The sequence below is a fragment of the Scleropages formosus genome, chromosome 16 (assembly GCF_900964775.1).
Source record: "Scleropages formosus chromosome 16, fSclFor1.1, whole genome shotgun sequence".
Classification (NCBI taxonomy): Eukaryota; Metazoa; Chordata; class Actinopteri; order Osteoglossiformes; family Osteoglossidae; genus Scleropages; species Scleropages formosus.
This window is the reverse complement of record NC_041821.1, coordinates 12,992,201-13,019,474: the sequence shown is the minus strand read 5'-3', so window position 1 is coordinate 13,019,474 and position 27,274 is coordinate 12,992,201. Positions and strand designations below refer to the sequence as shown.

The window sequence follows — 27,274 nt, the reverse complement described above, 5'->3', positions numbered from 1 at the left end:
AAGGGGGCTTCTCTCGCTGACCGTCTCTCACGACGTCAGAGAACCCGCAGTGCCATCCACCTCCAGCCGAGAGAGCAGCCTTCCACCGGACGCTCCCTTGAGGAACCTGCAGCAAAGCGAGGTGAGAGGATGTCTCAGCCTGGTCTGTGACCGGCTGCTCTGTGACTCCAACTCTCAACGTGGCTACGCCGTGCTCTGCCCGTCGATGCTACGGAGGGCATCCCGTTGCACTCATCCTACAGGAAGCGGTAATAAGAGGCGGGCGTAACTGGGGATTGGGTGGAAGAGCATTATGGGTATCGGCCGCTGTAGCCGTAGCCCGAGCGAACAGAGATAAACAAGCTCTGCAAGTCTCCTTAGGGGTATTTTCTCATACATGGACTAATTCCAAGCGAAGGGACCTGCGCACTCTAAGGTACTCTACAAGTGTGTACAACTTGTTGCACATATTGATACGCTACAACACCCAAGCGTAATCTACCGTAAGTATGAATGAGAATAAATTACATTACTTTGCAATGTCGATCAAGAAATGAGCTACTCAGTCCATCACTTTATCAGCTGTCGATCAGCCAACCAACAAGTCCATCAACTCGCCAGCCAAAGAAACTCACTCATCTACCGCGATAATACAGACTCGAAATCGCTACCCATTCATCTACGAGAACTTGACCTTCACCGGCCCTTTGTGTTCCACACGGCCGATCCGGTTGTGTTCGGTTCCCAGAGACGAGGCGGCAAGAGCAGAGGACGTGCCAAATGACGCAAAACCCGAATTCTCCAAAGCGCAAGAAAACCAACACAAGGTGGAGTGGCGGCGTGCTCTTGCTCCCTCGCTCGCTCACAGGTGGTGTCTAAATGACACTACCCAACTTCCCAGCCCAGTATCAGGTACCGGGATGGGGATTATGTACTTTTAAGAAGGGATTAACCATGTTTCGGCGTTCAAGGCAAATTGCTGCGAAGTAGAAGATTCCCGGTACAGAAAGTAAAAATTCTGCTCCTAATCCGCAAAGCTCCTTAGTGCTCCCTCTTCAATCTCCACGGATGGCACCAAGCCTGCCGTCCAACATTTTGAGGAGCGTCATTTCTAAAACAATTCCGCCAGCCCCATCCCAACCGCTCCTCCGCGGAGCCTTTCTCACATGACAACTATACTAATAAAATTAATGATACTAGCGGGCAGCGCTTTTATCGCTTGTGTATTACCATAGCATTGTTTGACATCAGACACTTCGATGATCCTCTTGCAGTGCAAAAAAATCAATTTTAGTCAAACGACAAATATTCCATGTGGGGACGTGCATCAGACAAATGTATGCAAGGGTAAATAAACATCCATATGAGAATACAAGCACACCTCAGGGTCACCGAAACCCTTTGTGATCTCTGCGCTTCTTCATCCATTCACCTCCACACTTGCCCTCAAACAACAAACATCTCAGAATCCTGCAAAACACGATGCAGCTCCTTCTGAAATCTGCTTCGCCAAGCTGCTAAGCAGAGGTGGCTGCTGATATGCTTGGTCATCCCTTTTCACCTACTCTTTCGTGACCTTGAGCTGAGCATCCTTCCTCATTAGCATCCACGCGTCCATTCATCAGTTGACGATAACTCACTATCTATTCATTTCTCCAGCGATAGGACTATTATTATTGTTTAAGCTTAGTTTAAACAAACATGCTGACAGCAGCTACTGAGTCTTGTGAACGCATGACCCCGAGTGATTCCCACAAGGACTTCCGAGGGCGGCCAGCAGTTCGCGGGAGATCGGTGTTCGCAGCGGTTCCTCCAGAATGACCCGTTCCCCTGTTCGCCGCAGTATCACCGATTTGATCTGTGTCTGCTAGGAGATGTGCGGATGCGGGGAGATCAGGGGTGGAGCTTTCGGGAGTTGTAAGTGTCCATCACGGTGGTTAACGCGGGTGCCTCGCAGCTCCTCGGCTGAGCATTTGGACACGAGTTCGAATCTTACGCTGAGCCTGTGTGGAGTTAACATGTTCGCCCCATGCTCGTGCAGATTTCCTCTAGGTGTTCAGCCTTCTTCCCGCAGTCCACTGACAAGTGTTTCAGGTGGATGGGTCACTTCGTGTTGCTTGTAGCGTGTGTGAGATACATTGCTCTGACGTAGAGACGAGTCAACGACGGCAGGGAGTCTAAAGCACAGTTAATTTGTTACGTTCCACCATATGAACCACTACTAGAATAACAGGTAATACTAGAAATGCTATAATATACTAGATATGGTATTCACTGTACAGCAATATTGAGGAAAGTGTTATGAATGAATGAATGAACGTAAATGTAGATGTAAGGAGCAACTTCAGACCGCGCCAGGCGTTGCCACAGGGACGGCAGATTCCACATCGGCCTACGTGATGGAGCTGGGGGTCGTACGCGGAGACGGATGCGTCGAGGACGACGGACCCCTCGGCGGCCGAAGGCGAGCCGCTGCCCGTACGGCGAAGAGAGGCTCGGGTTGCGCGTTAAGCTCCGGCTGCGTTAAATGCCGCTGTCCCCGAGCTCCGTGAAAACAGCTGCTGCTGGGAACAAGGAAGGAAGGAAGAAGGAGCACGGCGATGCACAAAGACGGGGATGCGAAACGCAACCGCAGCTCGGAAAAGCCTTCGGAGCGCGGACGCACCGCACGCACAAAGCAATTTACTGCCGTCTGCAGTTTTGTTCCCGACTGTAACCGAATAGCCACCAGGGAGCTGGGAGGCGTCTTACGCAGACGCGTATGTTGCGAAGGTTGCCGAGCCTGTCTCCGCAAATGAATGACAGGCAGAAAATGAACACAGAAGTGCCTTTTCCCCCTTTTCAAACATTGCCACTTTTAATTAAAACAATGCCCTCTTCACAAAGCTAATTGTTACTTCAGCGTTACCCGTTAAACTAATTGTTATTTCGCTGCAACCTGGCACTTTGCGGCAACGTAATTATTCGAGACAGTATTAACATGACGATGTGTCTGCTAAAAAACCCGCCGCCGTCTGACAGAGAGCTTGTTTCTTCTCCTTTTCTCCCCTCTCTTCTTTTTCCGAGCCATCAAGGAGCCGCGCTGCATTCTCGACGTCTTCCTAAGTCCCCCGTAACCCCCTCCCCCCCCCCCCCACTTCGTCTTAGAGCTGCCATCGATTCAGGCAGCAAGGTGCCGTGGGCAATGGTATCCATGGCAACCTCGAGCAGCTGAGGCTGCCAAAGTTTTGCTGCGCGCGAGGTGTTTGTGTGTGCGTGCGTGCGTGCGTGCGTGCGGACGTGCTCGCGTGTGTCTCCGTGCGACTGTGTGGTGTGGCGGGGCAAATCATTCTCATGCCGGAGCACGGATGGCGCCGGCGGATTCCCGCATGCTAAGCGGGGCCGCTCCTCCACCCCCCCCCGGGAAGTCCGTCGCCACGCCTCCCATTTGCCACATGCCGGTTAGACTGTAGCCGGCACAGACGCCCGGTCTCGACCTGCCGCCCCCGCCCACCTCGATGCCTGCACCTCGCTCCCCGGGCTCCGGCTTACGCACCCCGTGTGCCCGCCGGGGTTATTACAGCTCTTGGAGCGCAAGCGCCAGCTGTGCCACCTGCCCGCCCACTTGGCTGGCATTAATACCAGGTTTCAGCGAACACGCACTGGCTCTGGAAGGATTTGTAGCGATACTAAGAGGCTCCTCTGCACAGAGCACAGGGAGCAGACCTGCGGTCCGCCGCACCCCGAGGACCGTTCTAGCTGACAGGCTGCGAACCCGACGCACCTTTTCTGTTGATCGACAGTCGACGGGTCGCGCGATGGGATTCCTGCCGTCTTACTGGTCACGGCAAACTGTCCGCACCGAGGGCCGATCGTTGCCAACGGCCCGTCGCGCCACGCTGTCGGTACCAGTTGCATAATATGTATTTACCGCATCGTCTTCGAATGTGTCGGCAGATGATCACCCTACGACTTTCACGCCGTTTGGTATGTCGAATGTGTCTAAATGAGCATCCACGCCAAGTACCTTGTATGTGCCAACATGCTTGGCCATTACTTCTCTTATCCCGCGTTATTTACGATGCCACTCAAAAGGTCACAGGGCACCGTCCCTTCTAATGTCATGCATCTGTGCATTTCCTCCGGAGAGCACGTCTCAAATTAGCAGTGCTAATTCCATGACGGGGCAGATGGAGACACTATGCTTTGACTCATACATAACCTGTTGTCCATCTGTCTGGAGCTGCGGTGCCTATGATAATGTGGGCGGCATATAGGCGGGATGCAAGAGAGCGTGGCTCTGCCCACTGTGAGAAGACTGAATGACAAAGGGGGGCCGCTGAGCCTCGAAGGCGGGAAACTATCTTCTCCTTACCTCTCCTCCACCCCCCTTAAACTCAAGGTTTCATCCCTGCACTTATCCCGAAAATAACCGCAGGGACAGTGGCTTGTAAAGACCCACTCAGTCACACTCAGTCATTAACTGCTTGTCAAGTCAAGGGTCGCAGCGGTCCAGAGTCTATCCCAGAAGCATGGGGCGTTGGGATAGTCGGGGTGCACCCTAGACGGGACACCAGTCACCGCAGAGTGTCGTAAAAACACATCTCAGATAAAGATGACCCTCATGGCAGCGGGAAGTGCAACCGATAGAGCTACTGCGTTCACATCCAAAGGCCGCCGGTTCAAATCCCCCCTACCGCGGTAATACCTCGATCGAGGTACAAATCCCGAATCGCTTCGGATAAAAACACAGCCCAGCCGTATAAATGAGTAAATCGGCGTAAGTCGCGTTAAAGAAGCATGAGCTAAACGAACAAAAGTAAACTTATACAGTATGTCTATGAGATGATATTTGAATAGCATAATAAAATCATAGTCAACTGGATATCGAGAGGCCAGCAATTAACAACGTGCCACTTCTGTCGAGTGAAAGATAACTTACTTTTTTTGCACATATTAAACCATTTAATCAATTCTCACTTACACGTTATCCTAAACAGACAAACTACACCCCCCTTTCCCAAGGCCTTGGAAATTAGTCTTTACAGCACAATGTTAATAATTTAATTCTGTTCAAATTACTGCCGCTGCGGAAGCCATATATAAACTAGGCAACGATACGTTATTTCCACCTTGCTGTAGGCACACATAACTAACCGCTCGATTGAGAAGGGCCTGTATTGATCTGGCATCGACTGTAGAAGGGCTTCGATGCCAGGAATCAGGATGCGGAGGGAACCAGCAACTCCGAAGGGACATGTCTGCTCAAAGAATAACATCGGTGAGATGCAGATGCGCTCTTCCATTAGAGGGGTCGATGGGCAGCGTCTGACACACGCCCCGCGTAAATCCCCCCCCCCCCTCGGCACATCTCTGCGAGGCTTCCGGCCGCCGGAGAGCCGAGCCGCAGGCCGAACAATGATTTCCCCGCGCGCCTCGAGATCGCTCCGAGACGGTCACGAGGCAGGCGCGAGTCCCGGCTGAGCGGAATCTAAAGAGGCATGCTGGAGAGCGAAGGATGATGGGAAGGCACATTCTTACCCTAATGTGCCCTGCTGCCCGCCAATCCCTGATCAGTACACGAGTCGGTAGACTGAGCAGCCAGCGCAGGAGCGGCACCGGGAGGTAGACTAGGGGGGCTGCTCGGTCTCCCGATGCTGCCCCTGCGCCGGCTGTTCACCGAGGGTCGAACGGAGGGCTGCCGTGGACCACGACAAGAGGCTACGCTGCTCATACTGATCCCAAGGCCTGTCTTCAGTACCCCCCCTCCTCCACCGTTCCTCCACCATCCCCCACCTCCACCCCCTTCCCAGGAGCCTCTCCACAGGATCTGAGAGCTCAGCTCAAGCCCTGACACGTGTGCCAGAGCACAGGGAGCGAGACAGAGAGAGGATGGGGGCAGGGATGTGTGTGTGCGTGGGGGGGGGGGGCAATATCTCCTGTCTCGGCAGAGGACCGAGTGGCGGTGGGGAGCGGGAGGGGTGGTCCCTCCCTCGTCTCTCTCACTGACACACACAGATAGAGCGAGTAGCAGGGAGCCCATTTAACCGAATCCCCGATGTGGCTCTATGGTCGTGGCAGTGGAGGTTAGGTGGCTCCCTGGGGTGGGCACGGGACCCTCATTAGCATGCTGGTCTTGGGTGGGGCGGGGCAGGGGTGGGGCAGAACGGCACGCTGCCGGTGGTTATTAGTGCTTGGGATGGCCGCCGCTGGCAAGCTGCACTTCATAGCGTGCGAGCGGGGCTCAGTGAGGAGAAGAGGAGGACTTCTGGCAGGGGTGTCCTAGCAGGGCCACGGTGTCCAACGTCGATCAAACCACCCACCGATCGCCTCCGGGGCCGTACGTGCGAAATCCATTAGCTGGAGAGGGAAAGAGAAGCCCTCGTCCGGCACAACGCAGCCTTTCCGGTCTCCGCTACGGTCACCGTAGCCGTCCTACGCAACAACCCGGGAGGCTTGATTTACGAGTACGAGTCGGAGCCATACGGAGTCTTCGGTTGAGGTTATTGCCAGTAAATGAGGGTCTAGCGTTTACTGAGTATGTAAGAGCTCGCGTGCTCCTACCATCAGTGACCCCGGCCGTTGAAATCGTTCGTTCAGTAATGATAAGAAGATGTAAAATGGGCGTCTTTGCTAAATGTCGGATCACGTTTTAGGACCCATTCGTGCAGAAGTCCAGATAATCCCAAAGGACTCACGCGCGTCCTCTCACAACTGCAGGCGATATTTTATTAAAACGAAGGCAACCGGCACACACGAGAACGCGCCACGAGGCACCGCGTACGGAGGCTGCCGCGACACTTCCCACGACGAAGTGCGGAATCGCACATCTGCCTTACTTCATTATGCCACAGCCGCCGGAGAATGACTGCGGTCCCGATACGCGAAGCGAGCGGTGGCATTTAAACGTCGACTAATAGGGCTTTAAGGGGGGGGGTTGAGTTTCGTAATTGAGCATTAATAGGACGATGCAAAGGATGGTGTTTGGACACCCGTACAGCAGCACTTCGGGCTCTCCCAGCCTCGTCCAGAGCAGCGCGCTGAGCTCATAAATAACACGAGCGAGCGCTCTTCTCCAGCCCTCACCTCCCCGGTAATCAATATGACTTACAGTCTATCTGTTGTCTTGACACCTCACCGCTGCCCTTTGTAGAAGAGCAGAGCAGGCTAGCTCGAAACACGCCGCGTCCAGCATATCTTCTACAGGAAGAAAGATGCCAGGCACGCAGCGGGAGCGCAGGCGCACGAGCAGCCTCGCGCACCCCAGGACTACAGCTGCGGCGGCGAAAGCTCTTCTCGCGCCGAGCGACGGTAGCACGTTAGCCGCGTTACGAGTACGTGAGGGGTGTCTGCCGAGCGACGCGCGGGCACGGAGACGGCACGGCGAGAGGAGTCCACAACCGGTCTGAGAGTCAGGGGCCCGTGATCTCTTTAGTGACAGCCGAAATGCGGGGACAGGCCAGGCAGCGGGGAGCGCGCGTCCCCGACGTAGCTTCCTGGAAGCCGTGGCCGCAAGCGTTCATTTTCATAAATCTCCCCTCCTGCATCGGGTTTCGGAGTCTGGCTGCCGTCAGACGGGGGGGCGGGGGAGTTTCAACAATCCCTTTATCCAGCGGAAGATGAGCTCAACATTTAAAGGGACAGAAGGGACCGCGCGGATAGAACCGGGTATCGACGCTTGCCGATGTCATTTGCGGGCTGCGAGCGGACGTTACGCTGATGCTTCGGAGAGTCGCTGCAGCACGGCCCGCGTACCAGGACCGTGCTTTGCGGCTGCAGACCTAAACAGAAAATGTTATGCAAACGTGCTCCTGGATTTGAGGCCGCTGTGGAACCTGCGCCGTCCCTGACCGCCACATGGACTGACCAGCATGCGGTGCCTGCTGTCAAATCCCATAGTCCGAGTTCACCGCCAGCCTCATGGAAAGGGATTAGCGCTATCATAGCCTCAATTTACACTGACAAAACTTCAAATCACAGCGCATGCAAAATTTTTAGAAACGTAAACTTGGCCATGTGATGTGCAGCTAACCACGTAATCGCCATCGGAGCCCATTGGCCGTGGGCAGGGTGAGAGCCACCAGGTATTTAACCCCTCTGCAACACACCCCTGACTTTGGCAATAAAAGTTCTCCCATCAACTCATAAAGTGGGACAACTGGAGCTGATTGGCCGACGGATGTAGGTAACCAGGTCTGCGATTGCTTTGCCGGGGTCCCACTTAACCGCTCGGTGCGGCCCCCCTCGGGCAGGTGTGCAGACACATGTCCAATCTCAACCAAGGGGAAGGTAGGAACTCATGCTGCCAACTCTGTACCACCTACAGAAGTTGTGACCTACATAAGAAAATGACCCTTTTCGCACTACGTGCTCGGGCAAGATGTTCAGACGAACTCAAACATAAGGTCTGGGGAGTACTTTCTCACCAGTGTGCCCCCCGAACTCCTCAAAGTGATACTGGAGCACATCCGACCGCACCAGAAGCTCAAATCCAGAAATAAGAAGTGACTGGTGCTCAAAATGACTTAAACGTAACTATCTTATCCTCCCATTTCTTCTTACGAGCTGCCAGACACGAGGAGGAGTGCAGCACTCACCTGTCCGTGGGACTGTATAGCATTGTAAGGCATGCTCTGATTCAGCACCTTCTGCTTCATGAGCAACATGCGCTTCTGTTCCTCACTCAGATGTGCTGCTTGGCCAGGCATCTGCCCCTGGGCCTGTGCTGGCACCTGGCCCTGTCCTGCCCCCTGCCCTTGGGCCTGCTGCTGTATGAAGGGCATCATGGGGTTCTTGCCGGGGTTGGCCATGGGTGGGGTCATCCTCGGGCACATGGGGTCCACGGCACTGAAGTGGCTCAGGGGCTTGGTGTTGCTGTACGAGAGCACGGCACCCTGCTGCTTGTTCATGCCATTTTGGCCCATGTTGGTAGGCTGTTGGCTGACCATGTTCATGTGGTTCTGTGGGAGGTAGTTGTTCATGGCCTTCTGAGGGTTGTTTGCCATTGCAGGCACCATTGGGTTCTGGGCATTAAAGGCTTGTGGGTACATCATGGGGCTATTTGGTTTGTCCGGGTTGAAATGTCCCCCATACGGACTGGTGGGAGGCCCAGCAGGTGACCAATTAGCCGCTTGCGTCTGTTGCTGCTGCTGCTGCTGCTGCTGCTGCTGCTGCTGCTGCTGGTGCTTCTGCTGTATGAGTTTGGCTCGCTGCTGCTGCTGGGCAGCCATCTGCTTCAACTGCTCTGCGGGGGACAGTTCAGAGGTGGAGGGAGGCACTGGGATTGCACCATTCCCCCCTTGGCCTGGAGCAGCGGAGGCCCCGGGAGCAGACACTGGTGGCACCACCCCAGAGCCTGGGTTCATCAGAAATCCATTCCCAGGCCTGGAGGGCTGCGTCTGGGGCTGCGTGGGGGTCTGCGGTGACTGGGTCACGCAATTAGCGGGTGAGCCGGAGGCCAGGGCGACAGCAGGAGACTGCTGCAGTGGCTGCTGAGGCGGCGTGCTGTTGGCCGCTGTGGCGAAATGCGGCCCCGAGGAAGATGGTCGGACCTGAGGAGAGCCCATGGGTATCTGGTTGTTTTGTGCGGGCGGGATGGGAGGCGGCTCCTGGGGGAGCGGTGTCTGCGCGGTTGGCCGCGTGAACTCCAGCTCCTTCTTCTCTTCGAAGTCCTCGTTGAACAGGTCGTGCATGTCATCCTCGGGCACCGTGTTGGCCAGCTCATCGATGAGCTCCTGCCATTCCTGATCGTTGAGGTTGATGTCTGAGAACAGCTTGTTCTGATTTGACAGCGATGTGTCCGAAGGCTCGATGCCCGCACCGTCATCCAGCGGCTCTTGCTTCAAGTCCTTCATGAGGGCTAAGCCATCGTCCAAGTCCAGTGAGCCGTTGAGCTTGATGTCTGGGAGTCCACCATTCTTGCCCAGGTCGTCAGGCCGGCTGGGAGCATGGTTGCTGTTGCTGCTGGTGCTGTTGACAATGGCCAGAGAGGGCTTAATGTCCATCTGGTGGAGAGGGGACATGGGGGGCACACTGTTGGGCAAAGCAGACAGCGAGTCAAGGCCCCCACCGGACACTTCCTTGCGCAGCCTTTTCGTACTCGGAGAAAAACTCCCATCGCAGATGCCGTTCTGCTCCCCATTCAGCGGTGACCGCGCGCTGTCGAGTTTCCTCTTCACCGTCTCCTGAAGCTGTGCAATAAAGACGAGAAACCACAATGAGCGACGGAAAATCTGGACCAATTTAGCCCTCCTGCATACAACACAGTATCAACAGCAATGACGAACGGGTTCTAAAACAGAGCTCAAGAACACAGAGATTTCATTAAGGAATCCATTGTCTCTTCCGTTCGTGACCTGCCATGTGGGGGAAGGGAAAAAAGGAAATGAATCGTCGGCATCTGTTTACAGGCATACAAGGCATATTAAAGTCATTTCTCTTCCGATAAAAACACAAGCGACGAGCATCCTGGTAGCTCTTCATTATCACGTTATTAAGTTCTTTCTCTCCTCGGCAGACGCGGTTACTCGAGGTGACTCACCAAGCTAGCAACCTAAAAGACCAGGGTTTCCAGCAAAACAACCGTGTTCAGCTGCAGCGCTCCGTGTGCGAGCGGTCCCGTCCCAGATACTTTCGTACGCGTTAGCTAGCCGTCATGGTCTCGCTTCCAGGAGAAGGCTGCATCGAATGAGCGATGCCGCGATGACAATTAGCCCTATTCGGCGCTTAATCGCCATCTTTGGAAGAAGAAGAAAAGCGGCGGGAAGAATTTGACGTTAAGGAATGACAGTTGACGGAACTCTATTGTTCGCACTTGAGCAAGCACTTATTACACCACCGTCTCCCACTTAATTCGTCACAAATCATTAAACGCAGCCCATGCCGGTCGTCGAGAATCAGCGGGCGCTGCCGAGCGCGGTTGGGTAGTACAGCTGTGAGGTACGCATCGTACCCGGACGGACAATGAGATTTCGCCGTTTGCAGAATCCCAGCTCTTTTCGATGCGCCATTCTCAGCTACCCTCGACACAGCCAATACACCGTGAGAAATGGGGAAGGTCGAGTTAACTTTGGCCAGGTACTTTGTTGTGCTGGATACTTTTTGGAGTAGAAAACTGTAAAACTGAGGGGCACGAGAGACCCAGAAACTGAGGATTTCGGAAAATCGAATATTTCACCACAATTTAAAAAAAAAAATTATTTTCATGTATTCATCTCCATATTAAAATATGAATCATCAGAAACTGCATGTTCCATACAGTGTCGCAGGGAGCCAGAACCTGGCCCGGCAACACAGGATGTAAGGCCGGAGGGGGAGGGGACGCACGAGGGACAGGACAGCAGTCTGTCACAAGGCACCCCCAGCAGGACTCGAACCCCAGACCCACCGGAAAGCAGGACCCGGTCAAACCCACTGCATCACCACACCATCAAGACTTCTGCTCAAACTTGCCACAGACACAAATTCAACACATTAGTCTATTCCAAAAACATGCAATAATGCAAGCGTAATACTTAAATGCAGCAGTAATACTCTATCAAACTTGGACATGTACAAGATAAGATTCCCTAGAAAAGACGGTAAAGCCAGAAAAAGTTTGAAGGAAAAGAAGCAGACGAGCAGCAACCAAATGGATGGACTCGATCGCGTCAACTATGGATGTACCTCTTTCAAGGCTACGGATAGAGGCGGAAGGCACATCGTCCTCAAGGGACTACGCGGTCGTGTGATTCACACGGGCACCAAGAGCGTGACATCGAAAAAGACAAAATACCGGTAATTTGTCATCAGCGCTAAACCCCAAACAATCCGAAGACCGCTAGATGATAGAACTGCCAACGCTGTGGGATCATGGTTGACAAACCGTGAATCCGACCCGCGCTGCACTAGACAGCCCATCGCTGTACCGGACAAGAACGAGTCTACATTTAGACAAGACGTATAGGTAGAAAGAGAGGGAGAATGAGGTCGCTGAGCAACCTTTGTTGAAAAGCAAATGCTGGGAAGACTACATAGCGAATGCTGTCGAGCAAAGCCGCTCGCCGTACGCAGCGTTGCCGTTGACATTAAACTATCATCTGCGAAATGTTGCCTCCTGTCGCAAACGTGACGAAGCTCACGGAAGAGCTCTGCTTTCTAACGGAGCGGAGGACACAATGTAAAGATGGGCGGCGCTTAAACTCGGCAGTTATTCCAAATTAGTCTGCCGGATCCGGCCGAGGATTCGTCCGCAGCCCGGCGGCTCCCTCGCCTCCGTGCCGGCGACGGGCCGCGGTTCTTTCCGCCGCCGCTTTCTTTGTTTTTCACGCACGGTTAAGATGCCGCCTCCTTATCGTGATTTAAAATCTGCACTCCGTCCCAGCTAGTAATGATTTCGTTTGAATGCCTGCCATTTGTCTGCGCGCTTGTGCGCCGCTGTGCTTACAGTTAAGGGTGCTGTTAATATAGCCATGTCTTGTCATCATTAGAACTGCTCTGCAGAGGATGCCACATTCCTGCTGCATTCCGCTGCTTCCCCTGGGGCACTTTAGACCTATTGCACAATCAAATATCCTACAGCGAGCTATGAAAATATATTAAACCTTCTCCTCGGCGTGAAGCGAGATTTTCGTGGTGTCTTGATGTTTGTCATCCAAGGCTTTGCCTGCTTTAAGAGAAGCCCGGTCTGTAGTGTTCTTGGTGTAGGTATTTAACCAGAATTTCTCCAGTCAAATGAGCAAAAGCAAAATTAGCTCAGGAGGGATGGTGCCGCAGCGCGTTGGGCCCAGTCCTGCTCTCCGGTGGGTGTCACGTCCACGCCCACAGCCCAAGCAACGACACCAGACTCCGCGCTAACTCACGAGTAATCGCTCACCTTATAAAGACCCTCTTCGGCTCCCGTAGCCCTGCGGAATCTCGTCAGGGACAACCGCCCTTTCCCGTGACACTTCGTTCACGAGCATCGCTAGCTCTTCGTTCGCGTCCTCCGGTTTTTGACTCTTCGCTTCGTTTCCCGACCACGTCCGCGGATCCTCGTTCCCGTCCCGTTCGCCGTTCGACCGACCCTTCGCTAAGTCTCCCGACCTCGTCCACGGATCTTCGCTCCGACCCTGACCGCCGATCGACCGACCCTTCGCCTGTCCCCGACACCGGAAACTCGCCTCATCCCTCATCTCCGGACAAACAACGCGGCGCTTGGGTTCAGCCGTCCCGGCTCCCCGCGTTCCGCGTGACACTGGGTCTGGGGTTCGAGTCCCAGTTGGGGTGCCCTGTGATGGACTGGTGTCCTGACCTGGGTGTGTCCCCTCCCCCTCCGGCCTTATGCCCTGGCTTGCCAGGTTAGGCTCCGGCTTGTGTGACCCTGCTTGGGACAACTGGTTCCAGTCTGTGTGTGAAATTAGCTCAGCCTGAAGAGTTGGCCAAGCAAACAAAGCGATAAGCAATAGTACTATCCTGGAAATTGCACGTTCACCACAGCGGAACCTTTTCGGTTCGCTCGTTTGGAGGACCTTCTCTTCCGTCCCTCAGGGCGCCGAAAATCCGCGGTCTCGAAGAGCGACACCTGGGGGACGCCGGGGCCGCTGGTGGCCCTCCGGGTTCGGTAAGGGGCTCCCGTAGCCCCGCTCTCCCACACGGAATGACCGTGTGAGCAAAACTGACCGCAAAGCCTCGGTGCCCTCGCGGCGTCCAGGGATGCCTCGCTCTCGCCAGGCGCCGTCACGCCTCCGTCGCCGGCCGGGACGCCGCCATTTGACGTTAACCGCTTTTGAAAGGATATGATAGGAGGCCGCCCGGGGTCACATAAAACAGAGCCACTCCAGTTCCCTACTTAGCGCCTCACTCCCAACCAGTTAGCATCAATTACTCTCCAGGTGTGCTCCTTAAAGCGGGTGGCTGCTAATTAAGGTAGGGGAAAACACATTACCGATTTAGTGTCTCACCTTCCCTGTGCCGCGAGCCCCCCCCCCCCAATTCTCAGGCACGGAGAGGAGCGTAGCAGCCGGAGGAGAGCGAAAAAGAAGCAGATCCGCCGGTGCTTCCTCGCGCTCAGACCTCGTCTCAACCTTCCGACGTGCGAGAGCAAACAAAGGACTCGGCGTCACCAGGACACGCTCTCCCAGCGTTCCTGCCTCCGAAACTGCTCTTTGTCGCGAGCGTGCTGCCGGGCGCTCGTGGCCTCCGGTTTGGAACCTGCTGCCGGCGCCTGTCGATATCAATGGCATTTATCGCTATATAGGGATGATTATAAATCCTGTCAATCATCTGCGGGGGGGGGCTGTCACAGCTACTGCTCCCAGTGACACGATCCTGCGTGAAATGTAATATACGCCACCGCCACCTTTCAGAGGTGCCGCGCTTCCTATTTCAGCTTAGGATATTGCACCCGTAGGGGTAAAACCCGAGTAAAACGTGGTTATTTGCAGCAATGACTGCTCTCCGCACGTTCGCTAATATCTGTAATTATGCGCGAGCAGAAGCGCGGCGGAACGGCTGAGACCTCGGAGGGTGTAATTACCGCCGCGCGTCCGCGCTAGCGGCCCCGCGAGCGACAGCGCGCTCGGCAAACCGTGCGGTCAAACGCCGCGAAGGGATAAGAGCGCTCCTCGCGAAGGGCCCGTTTATTTGCCGAGACGAAACAAAGCGAGGTGCCACGTCGCGGGCGGCCGCGGCCACCCGCGCAAGGGAGCGCCTCCCGCCCGGCCGCGGAATATTAAAAGCCGGGCCTCGTTTGTTTGTTTGTTTGATGTTCGGGTTTTTTGTTCGCATCCTCTCCGCGGCGGAACAAGCCGTCGGCTCGGACGGACGCGGGGGCCACCTCGTGCTCTGTCCCTTATCGGTCATGCGGGGATGGAGGGGAGGGGAGGGGAGGGAAAGGAAAGGGGGAGGAGGAGGAGAGAAAGGAGAGAAGGACCCTTCAGTGAGACGGCGAGCCCTTTCATCTGACGAAAGGAGCAACCCGGTCTCCAAATCCTGCCAACAGCAGAGGCCCATTTGGAAGGCGGTGGGTGGGGGGGGAGAACCACTGAGGAGCGGTTGTTATGGCAACCTCTTGCTCCAACGCTGCACGGAGCCCCTCCTCCATCCCCGCGCGGCGATTGCGGCGGACAGCCTCGGCAGTAACGCGCAGGAAATGACCGGGCGGGATGGAGCCTTTGTGAGCGGAGCGCGCTCCGTCCCGCGCCGCATAAACGGCAGCTCCCTCGCGCCGTCGACCGCGAGGAAAGCGCCGCTTTTTTGTTCGAACCCGCGCGCTTCCGCATTTCTCCCACCGATACGCCCGGTCCCTCGAGCGCTCACGAGAGAACGCGTCTGGGGAAATACGTTAGAGTATGATAGAGAGCTGGGCGGAAGACAAAGACCGGCTGCCTTCCGGATACGCGCACGCTCCGTCGGCGAGCGCTGTGACCGTCCGCGTGCGACCATCTCACCTTCCGTGTGCTTTGGAGCTCGGCCCTCGACCCAATTGACATTTATATTTATTAATTTAATAGTGACATAGAACGATTGTTAACCTGCATTTAGCTCACGCTTTCATCCAAGGTGACCTACAGTGCTGGATACCCTACGGTCCACCACCTACCGCTATTCTCACATATACAGCACGGCAGCGTAACACTCATACGCACACGCCACGGGCCGTTTGGAGTCATCGGTTGGCCCGGAACGCACGTCTTTGGACTAAAACGCGAAAGGTCCGTTCCGTCTTCGCCCTCGATTGCCGAGAAACCGGCGGCCCGTGGGACTCGTTTGCTGCCGATGACCCAGAACTTGTCACGGCACAGCCGCCCCCATAGCCCGGTCTCGCAAACACACGATAAACACCCTCGCGCATCCCTCGGCACCTCGGTGCTCCGGCTCAGATAGGCTCCGCTTCCCCGGCGCACACACACCAGTGGCCCTTTATTGGTAACTCATGGATGTTAGGGAGGTTGAGGGAATTCTTATGTTTATTGCGCCACATGATATTAATCCACTAATTAAAGAGTGCTCTATTTACATTTTACCTATTTATCTGACACTTTTCTCCAAAGCAACCTATTGCGTATCCATTTAAACACCTGGGGAATTTTTACCTGAACAATTTACGCTAAGTACCGTGCTCAAGGGTACTATGGCAGTATGTGAGATTTGAACCTAAAAGCAGCAGTTCTAATCTCTACGGTAACCATCAGCTGCCCCATTTCATCACTTTCTTAAGAAATAAGCGGAGTTGGTAGCATAGTGGTTTGAGCTGCACCTCAGCTGCAGTACTCTGGAGCGAGGTACCTACCGTAAGTTGCTTCAGTAGAGATGGCTAAATAATTGCAAGTACCTTAGAATCTTTTGCTGCGTCAGCTAAACGAATAAGTGTAAAGAAGGTCGAAGATGGTTCCATCCACGTACCAACTCGTACAAGGCTGGCACGTCGTAGATTGGCCTTTCCTTCGGAGAGACGCCCCAATGCCAGGTGGGACAAGGATGCGCCCCCACCAAGTGAATCGTGCACCGAGGCAGGCACCATTCCGCCGCTCTGCTGACTGACCTGGATTTTAATAAGTGTCTGATCTTCCAAAGTTTCCTAATTGCTCGTGACACCGTCGGTGCCAGGTCTTTAGTCAAGGTTCAGGACTTCAAAGGGGCCGCGAGCAAAATCTCCACTAAGGGCATTATCTTCAAAAGCGTGGATCCCACACGCATTTCACCTGCTTTTTTTTCGCCCGGGGGGGCTTACCGGCATTATTATTAGCTTAATGAATTATAAAATGTTCGGCGCCACACTCCAGCCTGACACATCGGTTCATCCGGGGGGGCAGAGATGCGCGTGTCCTCACTATTGTGGCATCTTCCGCCGCGTGCGGTATCTTCGCCATGGCAACAACAGTAATAACAACAACAAAAGCAAGCGAATCAGAAGAAAAATGAACTTCTGGATTTATCAGGACAGAGCTCCTTCGCAGCACTGGAAGAGTCCTCGTTAGGTTGGAGGGGAAGGCTGCCCCGGTGCTGCGGAACGGGTTCGACGGTTAAGCTGCCCGGCTGTTGAAAAAAATCAACAGCGAAAAGCGGTAAGGAGGGTAAATAAAGAGACACTTGTTTATTGTTGGGGTCACGATATTGTCTCCACCTTACATATTTTTCTCTCAGACACGGGGGCACATAAACGCACACGGATGTGCAAGACCGGAGAGGAGAGGAGAGGAGAGCATGCTCAGGCACCCATATCTTCACTGCCTACCATGTGTGCTGAGCATGTGTCAAAAGCCAAATTAAAGTGAGCTCCCCTGTAGCACCGAGGATGCCTCCTGGCTTTCCCCTTCCTACAGTGTAAACGGTGTGCGTAAACAGGCCCCCCCGGGGGCGCCGGTCTATATAGGGGACCGCCCGTTGGGGACGGATGCGATACAGTCAGTGTACGGTCACGCGGTCTCGTGCCGCGGTCTCACTCATCTGGCACAGCCCGAATTATCGTGTCTTCCGCAGCAAAGCGTTCCCCCGGCCCCACCGGCCGAGGGAGCGTCTCTTGCTCTATTTAGCATTTATTTATGTGGTTGAAACAGGAGAGCGGCAGTTATTATCCCCATCTAAGGCTGGGCCCAGTCAAACTAAGACCGTCCATCAATGTTCTGGCCCCGGTCCACAGCCGCGCGCTCTCCCCTCACCTCCGGGAGCATGGGCCTGCGCGCTCCGTCTCCGCAACCCTCGCGTCGCTCGGCCTACGATACACAGTGTTAGCGAAAAGCAAAAACATCACGTGGCTTTATTGGGGGTTATATACTTTAAATCAACTTTCTTGCACCCTCTACTACTGTGTCAGGTGAGCGGAGTGGTTGAGGATTCAGACCAGCAATCTAGAGGCTGCAACTCTCCAAAATGACCTCCGACTACTTTCTCACTCTTCCAATAAGGAGGAGACAAACTTGTGCTATAAACGGTAATAATTCATTTTGTATAAAAGTGATGACAATGAAATAATTTTAAAAAATATGCTTCCTGACCACAAGGGTCAAACATTGACTTTGAGGTGACCTTCACGCTTCATGCTGCTGGGCAGATCTGCTGGCGACAGTGATGCATGGTCTCCCCTGTTCGGTGCTCCACGTTAAGGGACCGCGGTAAACAACTCATCCCGCTGGATTTCACTCCCCCCCCCCACCCCTCCGCTGAATTTTCAGGTGACGCCTCTTGCCTGTGAAGGTGTTCGGTCTGTTCGCCAGACTGTGAAATTAGCTCATTTAATCAAATGTGGCTTTAATTACAGTTGTGAGGGTAGCAGCAGACACCCCTGGAAACAGACTCTGCAATGAAGATACAATGATATCAATAACAAAACTTTAATTAAGTTACACTCGTATGTTCAGCTTATAGACTTTATCTTTAATTTGACACCGATACCGCACTATCTGCGGCACTTCTTGAAAACACCACTGGTCTGTATGGTTCGGCAATGCTGGCAATCGTGTGGAGTTAGCGCTTCACGGCGAGACGCATGATTCGCAAATAATTATGCATCCGTAAATGGACCGCAACATTTGCCAGCAAGACAAAAACCATCGCGAAATGTACGGCAGGCCCCGGAGAAGCGGGAAATTTACATTACTTCTCTCCAAAGGGACTTACAGCGAGAAGCTACTTAAAGTTATTTAGCCATTTACACTTACTAGGGTAAGTACCTTGCTCAAGGGTACTACAGCTGGAGGTGAGACTCAAACCTGCAACCTTTAGGTCCAAAGGTAGCAGCGCAAACCAGTACGCTACCAGCAACGTAGCCAGAAATGTAGGGAACGGAACATCCAGCTGTAGAGCATGAGCCACTCAAAAGAGCAACTTGTCACACCCAGGGTCCACGTTCCAGAGCGGTAACATGGGGCCACCCCACCGCTGTCGCCGTTTCTCTCGAATGTGGTCACTATTTACCCCCGCTGGCATGCGGTCGCTATCCCCTCCCACTTTTGCGCGGTCACTATTCACCCCCGCTGGCGTGCGGTCGCCACCACGGCGCTCGGCGGTTCCCGGTGTCGGCCAGCCGCGAGCAGCCCGGCCCTAGCGAGACGTTAAAGAGCGGCGCGCGCGAGCGTCTCGGCCATTCTCCCGCCCCGAACGCGGGGGCTCGCTCGTGGTGAGAGAGCCACGGAGGAAGGGTGGGACAAAGGAAGGGGAGGGAGGTGCTGACTGTCAGCGAGTTTTGCTTCCGCTCACATTCTATAGGGCTCGCCCCTCCCATCCCCCTCCACGTCCCCGGGTCCCGCAGACCTAATGGGCGCCTGTTTGAACACTGGATCTGTTTGCTCTGCAGCGGCTGGCTGCACGTTAAACACGCAGCCCACACCCCCAATAAAGACCCCAGCTGCTGAGAGCCATGTAGATGCGATCGGCGCGCAGCCCAGCGTGCGGCCGGAGCGCTCGGCAGGAAACAGGGAGAGGCCGAGAGGAAACGGGTTTTGGCTCGCGGTGGCGGTGCGGGCGCACACGCGGGAGCCCCTGCCCGGGTGGGCCGTGGGGGTAGCGGTCAGCGCCGGCTCCTGGCACCCCTGGGGTAGATGGATTGGCTGGAGACATACTGCACCCAGGGACGGCGGTCTGAGGTGGTTAGAGTCGCCGGACAGCATCATGGGAAGTCCCACCTTGACCGGGAGGAGCAGTCAAGAAGGGCGCTGCAGGAAGGCCCATTTCTAATATATTAACATAGCGATCTTTTATTCAGCAAACACAAGGGCGGTAATTCCAAGAAACAGCTGAACATTTCATTTAGTTGCTTAGTAGACAGTTTTTTCCCCCAAAGTAATTTACACAGTAACAACTTAATTTTTTTACCCAAGGAAATTTAAAGTAATACAGGGTAATTAAAGGTTCAACAGCAGGATTGCTGATTAAAAAAAAATAATTAATTAATACTCTTTGCGTAAAGCATCGTTGCGGAGCGGCGGGTGACAGCGGTTAGAGCCGCTGCTTCGCAATCAAAGGACGCGGGTTCGATTTCCTGCCCCTTCTGTAGTACCCTTGAGGGAGCCACTTACCCGGCAGCGCCCCAGAAAAATGAGCCAGCTGTTAAATGGGTACATCGTTTCAAGCGGCTCGGTAAACGAACCTAACGCCGAGTCACAGTGGACAAAGGCATCGGACAAATAACGCGTATCGTTAATAATAACAGCAATAGTAGCAATAAGAACGAGCCGGGCCCGTTCGACAAGCCTCCGCTATTGCCCCTCGCACGGAAACGCTGCTCTACGGTCCTTCGTAAGCATCTCCACCAGGCTTCTGTAGCATTCGGCAGAAACGCAACGCGGCAAACGACGGTTTCGTCAGGAATAAACCCGCAGCGGCCTCGTTTCCGCACGCTCGTTTCCGCGGCTCCTGTCGGAACGAGGGCCTGGGCGGCACGGCTCCCCGCACGCGCCGATCGGGTTAGCGCAGATGTACCTTTGATGTCTCCGGAACAAATTGGATTTTCGGCGGAAAAGGAGAAACCTGCGGTAAGATGACACCGTCTGTTTCGGGGAGACGCTCTCTAATGGCTGTTTTTGTTTGGGCTTAATGGAAGAGAAAAAGAAAGACGAAACAATGGATTTGTCACCACTTCTTGTATTTATGACAGCTGATTTCAACTGCTGTCACTCAAAGTTTCACAGGACAGCGGTGAGACGGAGCACCTCCTTCACGCGATAACCGTACATTATATAAATGCGCGTAATGAAAATGCGATTCGTTAATACGAACGACAGCCCGTTGACCTCGTCTTCGCCGCAGTCATCGGCGCTCGCGCTCGCTCGCGCGCGCACGAAAAACGGCGACCTCTCCGTGTGGAGGAAGCAAGCCGTTAGGCTCGCGCTTAGAGAGGACTAGGTTCCAGGAAGGAGTGGGCCAGCGGCTGTTAGGGCCGCCCTCCCGCCCGCGCCGAGAGAGGCCGTAAATAACGGGGCCCCGCCCGACGCCGCCTCCCCAGCCCGGCTCCGCATCCGCAGTCACCCCCGCTCCTCCCTTCATTATCCCAGCCGCCGATTAGAGCGCCCCTCGCTTAACATTGTTAATAGCTGTTAATTAGAGCGAATGAGCCTAGCCCGCCCTTCCTTTCCCACCCCGCGGCCTCTTGACACGTTATGAATTAGGACCCTCGCTTAGACCGACGCTACGCGGTCATCGTCGGCGGCCGGTTCCTGTTGGCCGCGACCGCGAGACTAACAGTTTGCATCCTTGAAGGGACGCTGTTGCTGTACCCCTAAGTACTCATCCCATAACTATTCGGCCACATAAATGTATGGGAGGGTGGAGTGCTGTCGAGCCCAGTTTGACCGATCACGTGGCGTTCACGGTAAAGGAAGCGATTCACCGCTGCCTTCTTTGGGTTGCAAACACGGGCAGAACGTGAAAAAGCCCATCACCCTGAGCCGGATTCGACTCTACGCCCGAATGAGCGGCTCAGGCACTGCGAGGTGTTAAGCTGCTGGGCGGATGCATCCGGGTTACCCGCTGCATATGGGACCTGTGTGAGTGTCTATATATATGAATATTATGTAGTATGTGTGCATACAGTATATACTGCATGAACTGTAATCGACATTTCGACTAGTGAAATAAATGAGAGCTAGAGAAAGAGATATGTACGAGCCTGGACAACGATGTTGACTGTGTGGCCACGCTAGAACACTTCTGTCTACAGTCCAACAATGCAAGCTTGAATTCTCACCGTATAAGCAAACCTTGTTCGGGCCTCCTCCTCCTCCTGGTCGCCGGCCAACAACAACGAGCAGCTCCCCCTTTCCTCCCATGAGGCCGAGCAGGGCAGATGGGCCTTCCCACAATGCACGGGGCCAAAGGAGCCCTTTGATCACCACGGGAGCCGTGCAGCGGGGAGAGCGGAGCGAACAGGATCGGCCGCCCCTCCGCCACAGGCCTGCGCGTGCGGCCACGCCCACAAACGCCCCGGAGGCGGGGTCATCCTCGCCCCCCCCCCCGCCCCCCGCCGAGAGATTACGACCGAGGGCCGGAACAGGTGGGCGGCGAACCGTTTGGCCAGCGACGGGTGCGCGCCAGCCTTCGGCCCCCGTCCCGCCCCGCTCGAATGCAGAAGGAGAGGACGCAGCGGAGAGCCGTGACTCACAGCTCTCCCTTTCATTATTAGTGCGTGCACGCTGCCTCCGAAACCAACCACCCTCTGCTGACTAACGCGCAGTAGTTAAGAGGCAGGCCCGGTTCGCACCCCGCCTTCCTCTCGGTCTCGCTCCCCAGACCTGGTGCTCCTAGGGCATGTCAGGCGGCATTAAGCAAGCAGGCCTCGTGTTCCTTAACCGCACGGTGCTGGTAACCTGACCCGCGCGCTCGATGCTGGAACCGGATGTGGGAAAATTGTCTCCTCACATGCTCTTGACCACAGGAAGTTCTGAGGCTGGATAACAGCTGTGCCACCGAACGGGAAGTCACAAATATACACAAGCGAAAGAGGACGAACGCACGCCGTTCATGTCCCGTTCGCCAACACACACTCGAAACCTACATAAACTAGGCTCGGGGTGAAACTAAAACTGGGGCTCTGGATCCTCATAGCGGTGGGTGATCACACCTTTGAAATTTTCCTACCTCTTAGCCCTGGTCGTATTTGCAATTTCTCGGTGTACCGTTCCTTTCTCTCTGCTGCCGTGACCCAACGCGGTTCTCTAAATCAATTAAAAGAACAGGGAATGTGAAAAGAGAAGAAAAGCGGTCCACGGAGGACACGGCTTGTAGCAGAGGGGGTGGAGTCTGGGAAGCAGTTCCTTCATAAACAGCGATCGCCATCGGATGCCCCGCGTTCAAAGAGCCACGAATGATAACTGTCCGGAAAGGGTGTGGACAGTTACCCGATTGCGCCCGGCCCTTCCGCGCTGCGGCCTTGTCCCAGCCGGCCTTGTACGGCAGGGACCGGCCAGCCAGTTGGGTCACCCTGCGTCTACTACAGCTTTCCCGAGATGCCCCTATGGCTGCCACTGGGGACGAAATGTGCTTCCACGTTAAACTGAGCACACGTGGTCGGCACCGCACCGCGCGAAGCGCTCTGAACGCTGTCCGTGCGCAAACACAAAGTATTTACATTTCAATTCGTCTGGAAAAGGCTCCAGCCCACCGCCGCCCAGCACTGGATGACGAATGGATGAATATCGCTCTTCAAGAGGTGAATACGACCGTCTCTGAAAGGACTGCATTTATAGGGCTCTAGTGCATGCATCCTTTTAAAAACAGGTGAAACAGCAATAAAAGAGCATCTTGCCCTTGAGTAGTTTTGTTAAAGCTTGTGGCATCTCCCTCATTTTCAATCGCCTAAGGAAACATAGGCAGGCATAGTTTTAAACCGTTAAAACACCGACAAAAGCCACTGAGACAACACCTCCATCAGGTGACTGGTAGGAGGGGCAAGTGATGTCCTGCAACGTCGTGCCCTACACGTGAAGTCCTCTTTCTCCTGGACAGGGGCAATGCACATCTCTCCAAGACAAAAGTTCTGCAGCAGGGTTTTCTGGAAGCAACCGGAAACGCGATGCCGTTCCAGCACGAGACCGGCACGGATATTTCCGAGACTAGATAGGCAGCCTGTTTACTTCCTGTTCTGACCGCACGCCGTGACGCGTCACCAGAAGGCGCGGTTAAAACCAGCGCTAGACCGGGACGAAAGGGAACGGATCGCACCTCGGTGCCGGGAACTGGGCGTACGACAAAAACAAACCGATGGCCGATGCCGAGACGAAATGGGACGGGTGGGAGTTCCCCAAGGTGCACCGAAACGAAGCCTGCGAAAGTGCCCCCTTTCGAGGCTTCGAGATTTTTTTTTTAAATCCAGCATTAGCACCGGGAGGTCTGTGAGTCATTGTGTGGGGAAAACCACAGGCTACTGGCGGAAATATTTTGTCAGTCTCCATCACGCGCGAATCCACAACAGCAAACCGTCCCTCCGCTTGTCCGGATCTTCAAACCGCTGTGGCTTTCGCCAACAAGGGCAGTTTGCTTTGCGAGGAACCGTTCCCCATTGCGATGCCAAAGTACAGCCACTTTTGCTTCGTGTATTGCGGAAGGGGTAAACCCCCAAGTAGTGTAGGAAAACTACTTTTAACGTGCTTCCTGTTGTATCGGCTAGGCTGACCGTACTGACTTCGTCCACCGAGGAGCGGACGAGACCGCTAGGACGGGTCCCAGAGCGGCAGATCTCGCGCCGGCACTGATGATTCCACAATTCGGCAGTCACCGCCCATCTGTGCTCAAACACCTGGAACGAGAACACCTTGGGAGCCTGGAAGCATTAAACCGAAGTCACGTAATTCACATACCGAGACATTCTTTTCACAAGCTGTTTTGTTACCTGGCTTTTGTCAACCCTTACAGCGGTTTTAGTCCTTACTACTCTTTATTTATCCGTTATTTATTCACTTATTATACTATAAGCTACCTGCTATTATTCACGCATTTACACCTCTGGGTAATTTTTACAGTATCGACTTGTGCTAAGTGTCACGTCCACGCCCACAACTCAACCGACAGCACCTGACTAACTGCTCCCCCTTTAAAAGACCCTCCTCAGCTCCCATACCTTTGCGGAATCTCGTCAGAGACAACCGCCCTCCTTCGTGATGTCCGGCGCACGCTCAACACTTGTTCTCCGCTCTCGTCTTCTGGTTTCTCGTCCCTTCGCTTTGTTTCCCGACCACGTCCACGGATCTTCGCTCTGACTCCGACCGCCGATCTACCGACCTTTCACCTGTCCCCGGCTCCGAGAACTTGCCTTATCCCCCGAATCGAGACGAACGACTCCGCACTTGGGTCCTGCCGTCCCGGTTCTCTCGGCCCCGTATGACAGTAAGTACCTTGCTCGAGTGCAGCACAGTGCAGGATTCAAACCCAGATCCTGCAGCTACAAGGCAGCAGCTCCAATCACTGCACTACCTAGCGCTGGAAGCATTTGTATTCAGTATGGTCTCTAGTTTGTCCACACATGGTCCTCTACTTTCAACGGGGTTCCATCCCGATGGCCTTGTTGACTTCAGTAAGTTGACTTCATCATGAGTCGCAAAATCCCTTTATACTTTACAATGTAAACCATAAGGATATAGGAACACTTAACATGCAAAAATGTTACGTTGTCTAACTGGGCTTTGTAGTAACTCGTTTCGCACATTACTCATGTTAAAATTATAATATAGAAAAATAATAAATAAAGTATTCGAATATAGGAATATTTTCATGCTGTACTATTATTTTCACTTTCATTTCTAAATCGGCTTTCTTTTGCATTTTCTTCTCCGTATAACCAGAACACTCATGTAAAAAAAAAAAAAAAAACTTGAATAAAATCACAAATGAAATGTTTTGTAAACAACCAGCAATTGTTGAGAGAGACACTGACTGAGTCAATAAGAAATACGGTGCCTTGCGGCAGTGCAGCCAGCCAATGTTATTGTACAACTGATATAGCCGGTCGGCGTTAGATGTTACATCCAAACATCGGGACACCTTAATAATATAATAAGGTCGATGGGACGGCCATCGTAAATCCAGGTGGCCGTAAGTTGCACGTTGTACCTCGAGAACCACCTGTAGGTAATGGTCATCCCAGGACTTGCTGGTACCATATGAAGGCTTCGAGTACATTACTCCCCGCCGCCTTTCTCGTGCACACTTGACAGCGAGATGCTTGCAGCGTGAATAAATTATGCAGCGTCCTGGTGTCACCGGGCCCGATATCTCAGGTACGGCAGCTTGGCAACATCTTCATTTCCTTTGTTCTCCCCCACGTCAATGGAGCTGCTACCAAGCACCAACAAAATAAAAAAAAGACTAACAAAAGAAATAGACCATACTGTCAAGAACAAATAACCTCCCGTTTCACGTTAAAAGTCAGACCGTTCACGGAATAACACAAACTTCCGAGGGACACGGTCGCCGTGCGCGCGCACACAATTACACGGAGTCCTCCACCGCCTCTCGGCAAAGCCCAGACAGCCTGTGCGAGCAAACCAGGCAGCGGCACAAAGATGCTCCAGTCGCGCAGAGTCCGATCCTCCGCAGGAAGGCGAGCGGAAAACCCCGGAGAGGCAGCGACAGCGTTGGCAGCCCGGTCTGTTTGTTCGACCCTTGCTCTCCATTAACAGCGCCGCTCGCAGGCGCATCTTTGTTCGGTGCGTGCCATCGGCGAGCTGCTGATGGAGGGGGACGTTGGCCTGGAACAGGAGCCTTTACACCGGCAAACAAGCAGTGCTGCGGCTGGGCCATCCTGCCAAATGATAGGGCAGTAGGAGGTGCGGTACCGGGATCCAGGACCTTCGGAGAAGAGAGGGGTCCATCTCTCGGGCCGGAAAAACAAAAGCTACCGGGCCGTGTCGGTGCCCCCGTCCCACTCCGACGTAGCAAGTCCGGCGGAGGCTGCAATGTGCAGAACATGGGCGGGATCACGAGGCCGCAGATGGTACGAGGCGATCCAGAAGAACTCGAGCAAAATGCATCGCAGGACGCAAATCAGAACCCGAATAAAAGTTTCTGGATATTTTCAGGATAAACCTGCTGGCGTTACCAGATGTAACTCCTTCTGAGTTCTTGAGCATATTTCTGACGGCCGCACACTTCCTAAAGCGAAGGGAACATTATGCTACGAAAATGTACCGAAGGGTTTGTTTAATGGGCAACTGTTAAAAGCACAAAGGCCGATCAAAACAGCGAGGAAGACAACCGCGAACCGTATCTGTGGTTTGCAGCCGCCCCTCTACATGGAGGTCCTACTGCGGCTACAGAACATGCGTGATGAACCTCTGCAGAACCCTATAAAGGAGGTTTATTAAGTGTAAACGGGTACGATGTGCCAAAGCTAAGAAGCATTAATTAACCGTTAATGTGTCACAGACTAGTAATTAATGTCAGAGTCGCAGGTCGTCTGTGAGTCACCTTCTCCCGCTGCAGGTTGCGAGTCTCTGTGAGACCCGGACCGAGCGAGGAGGTGGCGCGAAGGGTTTGTGCGGACGCGCCTCCTCCTTCCCCTCATCAGACTTCCCGTTAGCAGGGAGGCGCTCCGCGTGCTCAGCCCCCTCCGCACTATTTTTAGAGCCCTAATTCTTCCTGTTCCCGGAGCTGCACCACAGCACGCGTGTGTGTGTGTGTGTGTGGGTGTGTGTGCGCGCGTGTGTGTGTGGGTTTGTGCGCACACACGAGTTGAGGGACAGATGGAGGAAGACACAGGAAGTGGGAGCCAAGGGTTGCAGATCCAGTTGTGCCTTTAGCTGACCCCCTCCTGCCCGCTTACTGCGGCGTCCCCCCTCTGAACCGTTGGCTGAGTCTACGTCCAGCGAGGGGAGGCAGGGAAGTGGGAAGAGAGACCGTTGAGTACTAGGGGGCTTGGGGCCGGCGGAGT

General features: G+C 54.2%; 1 protein-coding gene across 3 annotated transcripts in view; it reads right to left on the bottom strand.

The window, feature by feature from the left end:
* Positions 1-27,274, bottom strand: part of LOC108925737 (mastermind-like protein 3) — a 120,719-nt gene that overhangs the window by 36,251 nt on the left and 57,194 nt on the right. For 2 of the 3 annotated variants that reach the window (XM_029258824.1, XM_029258825.1), the window contains exon 2: positions 8,556-10,148. In XM_029258824.1, the coding sequence (XP_029114657.1) occupies positions 8,556-10,148 (1,593 nt within the window). Of the gene's footprint in view, positions 1-8,555; positions 10,149-21,598; positions 21,645-27,274 lie in introns of those variants that run through there. The other variant, XM_029258826.1, reaches the window with a different exon arrangement.